This window comes from Hibiscus syriacus, unplaced genomic scaffold, assembly GCF_006381635.1.
Source record: "Hibiscus syriacus cultivar Baekdansim isolate YM2019G1 unplaced genomic scaffold, ASM638163v2 tig00110637_pilon, whole genome shotgun sequence".
Classification (NCBI taxonomy): domain Eukaryota; kingdom Viridiplantae; phylum Streptophyta; class Magnoliopsida; order Malvales; family Malvaceae; genus Hibiscus; species Hibiscus syriacus.
The window spans coordinates 4449924-4452134 of record NW_024062808.1 but is presented as its reverse complement, the minus strand read 5'-3'; the positions used below and the strand labels follow the sequence as shown (position 1 = coordinate 4452134).

The 2211-nt window shown below is 35.1% G+C and overlaps 1 protein-coding gene across 1 annotated transcript; it reads right to left on the bottom strand.

Moving 5' to 3' along the window:
• Positions 1–974: 974 nt before the first annotated feature.
• On the bottom strand, positions 975–1541 carry LOC120136888 (zinc finger protein GIS3-like). Its single transcript, XM_039152816.1, has one exon. The coding sequence runs from the start codon at positions 1539–1541 to the stop codon at positions 975–977; it is 567 nt and encodes a 188-aa protein (XP_039008747.1).
• Between the last annotated feature and the right edge of the window lie 670 nt (positions 1542–2211).

Below are 2211 nucleotides of genomic sequence, written 5' to 3'. Positions count from 1 at the left end.
ATAATTTATGTTGGCAACAAGTCTACAATTTCTCTTGCCTATAATCCTATCTTCTAGAGTTGAAGCAGGCACATTGATAAAAAAAGTATCATTTTATACGAAAACATGTGAAAAAACAAAAATGTGGAATTAATATGTTGTCTAACCGAATATCAATTAGCATATATTTTTACGAAACCATTAAAAGCAGACACATTGAACAGACTTAAAGAAAAGTTCGGAATGAAAAATCAAGTTTAAAGGGGAGTGTTAGAATTCAAACTTAATTTTACATTTCGGATGGCAAAGTTAAAAGTTTCATGAAATAAGCAAAGCCGGTAGCCATTCATGGTTGATAAATTACCGTTTGTTAATTGAAGAATTGGGGTGGCATCAGAATTTGACGTCGACAAAGCTTAATGAAATAGGCAGCAAATAATACCATGTGAAATTAAAAGCAAACATAATCACGGAAGAAGCTAAGTCGAGTTGGCAGCAGTCTAGGCAGTTCTTATATATCAAGAAAATAAGGTTTGAAGAATTAAAGTTAAACATGGCGTGAATTTGCAGCGAAGTTTGGCGGTTTACTTTCTTCTCTCTCTATATATATATATGGTTCTTACTTTAGATAAATGAAATATATGTGTATTAGTAAAAGAAAAAAAATACGAGGGATATTGAGTTTAGAAAGCTGTGTGTGGTATATGTAAACTAGCCGAAGTTAATATTGTATCGTAGTTTATTCATATTAATAATATTTTACGAGTTAGATAATTTATGGAGTGTCCACCAACACCTCTAACAATAGGTAATATTAAATAATCTTTTATCATTGTGAATTTCGAAAAACGGATGAGGCTACCAAGAATTGAACTATAGCCTTTCATATCAACATATAGCAACTTTCACATGCAAGTTTAAACACAGAAGAAATCCGAAAACTGAAACTTTAATTACTTAAACCCATGTACATGGTACATACACAAACATGTAATCTAACAACCTGAAGGGGAGAGTTTAAGATGAAGATCAATGCCCATCTCCGCCTTTGGCAATTTGCTAGGAACTCGACTAAATTCCGAGGCTGCTGCGGTAAAATTCAGCGGCTGCACTACATAAATTTGAGGAGGGTACCGATTAGGAGTCGAGGGAAGCAGCAGTGGACGTGATGGACAATGACCAGCAGACCGTTGTGGCACAAATTTACCAGCACTGCTGCTGGTGAATCCTGTAGGAAACCTCGGCGCCATCGACCTTACCGCATGAGGGCGCAAAACAGGCGCAGCAGCTGCTTTGAACCGTTGATGGCTGTGAAACTGGGCTTGCCTAGCCCTTTGTCGCTCTCTCTTGTGCGCATTTTGATGCCCCCCTAATGCTTGAGAATTGGCAAATACTCGGTTGCAAAATGGACACTCGAATTTCTTGTTTTCTTCGAAATCTTCGGGCTTCTCGAAAACTTCCCCTTGCTCCATAAGTGAAAAACCGAATAGTTTAAGTGGTGATTGTTTACCTGGTGCCATATCAGCTGAAGATGAACTGGTTGGGATGGAGCTCTCTGCCATTTAAGATGAAGATGAATGAGAATAAAAAATCATGAGTGTGATTATCAAAAAAATGCCATGTATTTATAGCCGGACTCTTTCGGTGTCGACAAAGATATGTGAATATTGTTGTGAGGAATTATGGTGCTATATGGTAACAATTTCTTACTCAAAAGATCCAAGCGTTTGTGTTGTGGACGTGTTTGATGCTTGTATAACCCGAACCTCATCTTTGATGTATTTATGTATTTTGATTGTGAAATCATGTATTATTGTTAATTTTTGTAGTTGTGGCTCGATGAAATCAAGTACTATAAATGACTATTATCTAACGTTAGATAGCATGTTATTATCTAATGTATTATTGTCATGTTAGCATTTCGGTTATTTTTTTTACTGTGAGTACAAAATTGGAACTTAAACGAAACGTTAGATATGATTTTAAAAATAAAATTTGGATACCAAAATGGAACAAAAAACAATAATTTTAGATACTACATGTGTAACTTATCCTAAAAAAATAATGGGTATATTGGCATGGAAAAGTCAAAGGTACGACAACATAATTTAAGATTAAAACACAGTAATCTTGGATGAAACCGAAAATGTGATAAGAATCATAACATTATAGGCTAAATGCAACCTAAAATGTTATATTCTTCCTAACATTTTCGGTTGGCAACAAAAAGTG

What these genes read in the sequence shown, in the direction of transcription:
- LOC120136888 (XM_039152816.1), bottom strand. Translation starts at nt 1,541, where the DNA reads ATGGCAGAGAGCTCCATCCCAACCAGTTCATCTTCAGCTGATATGGCA.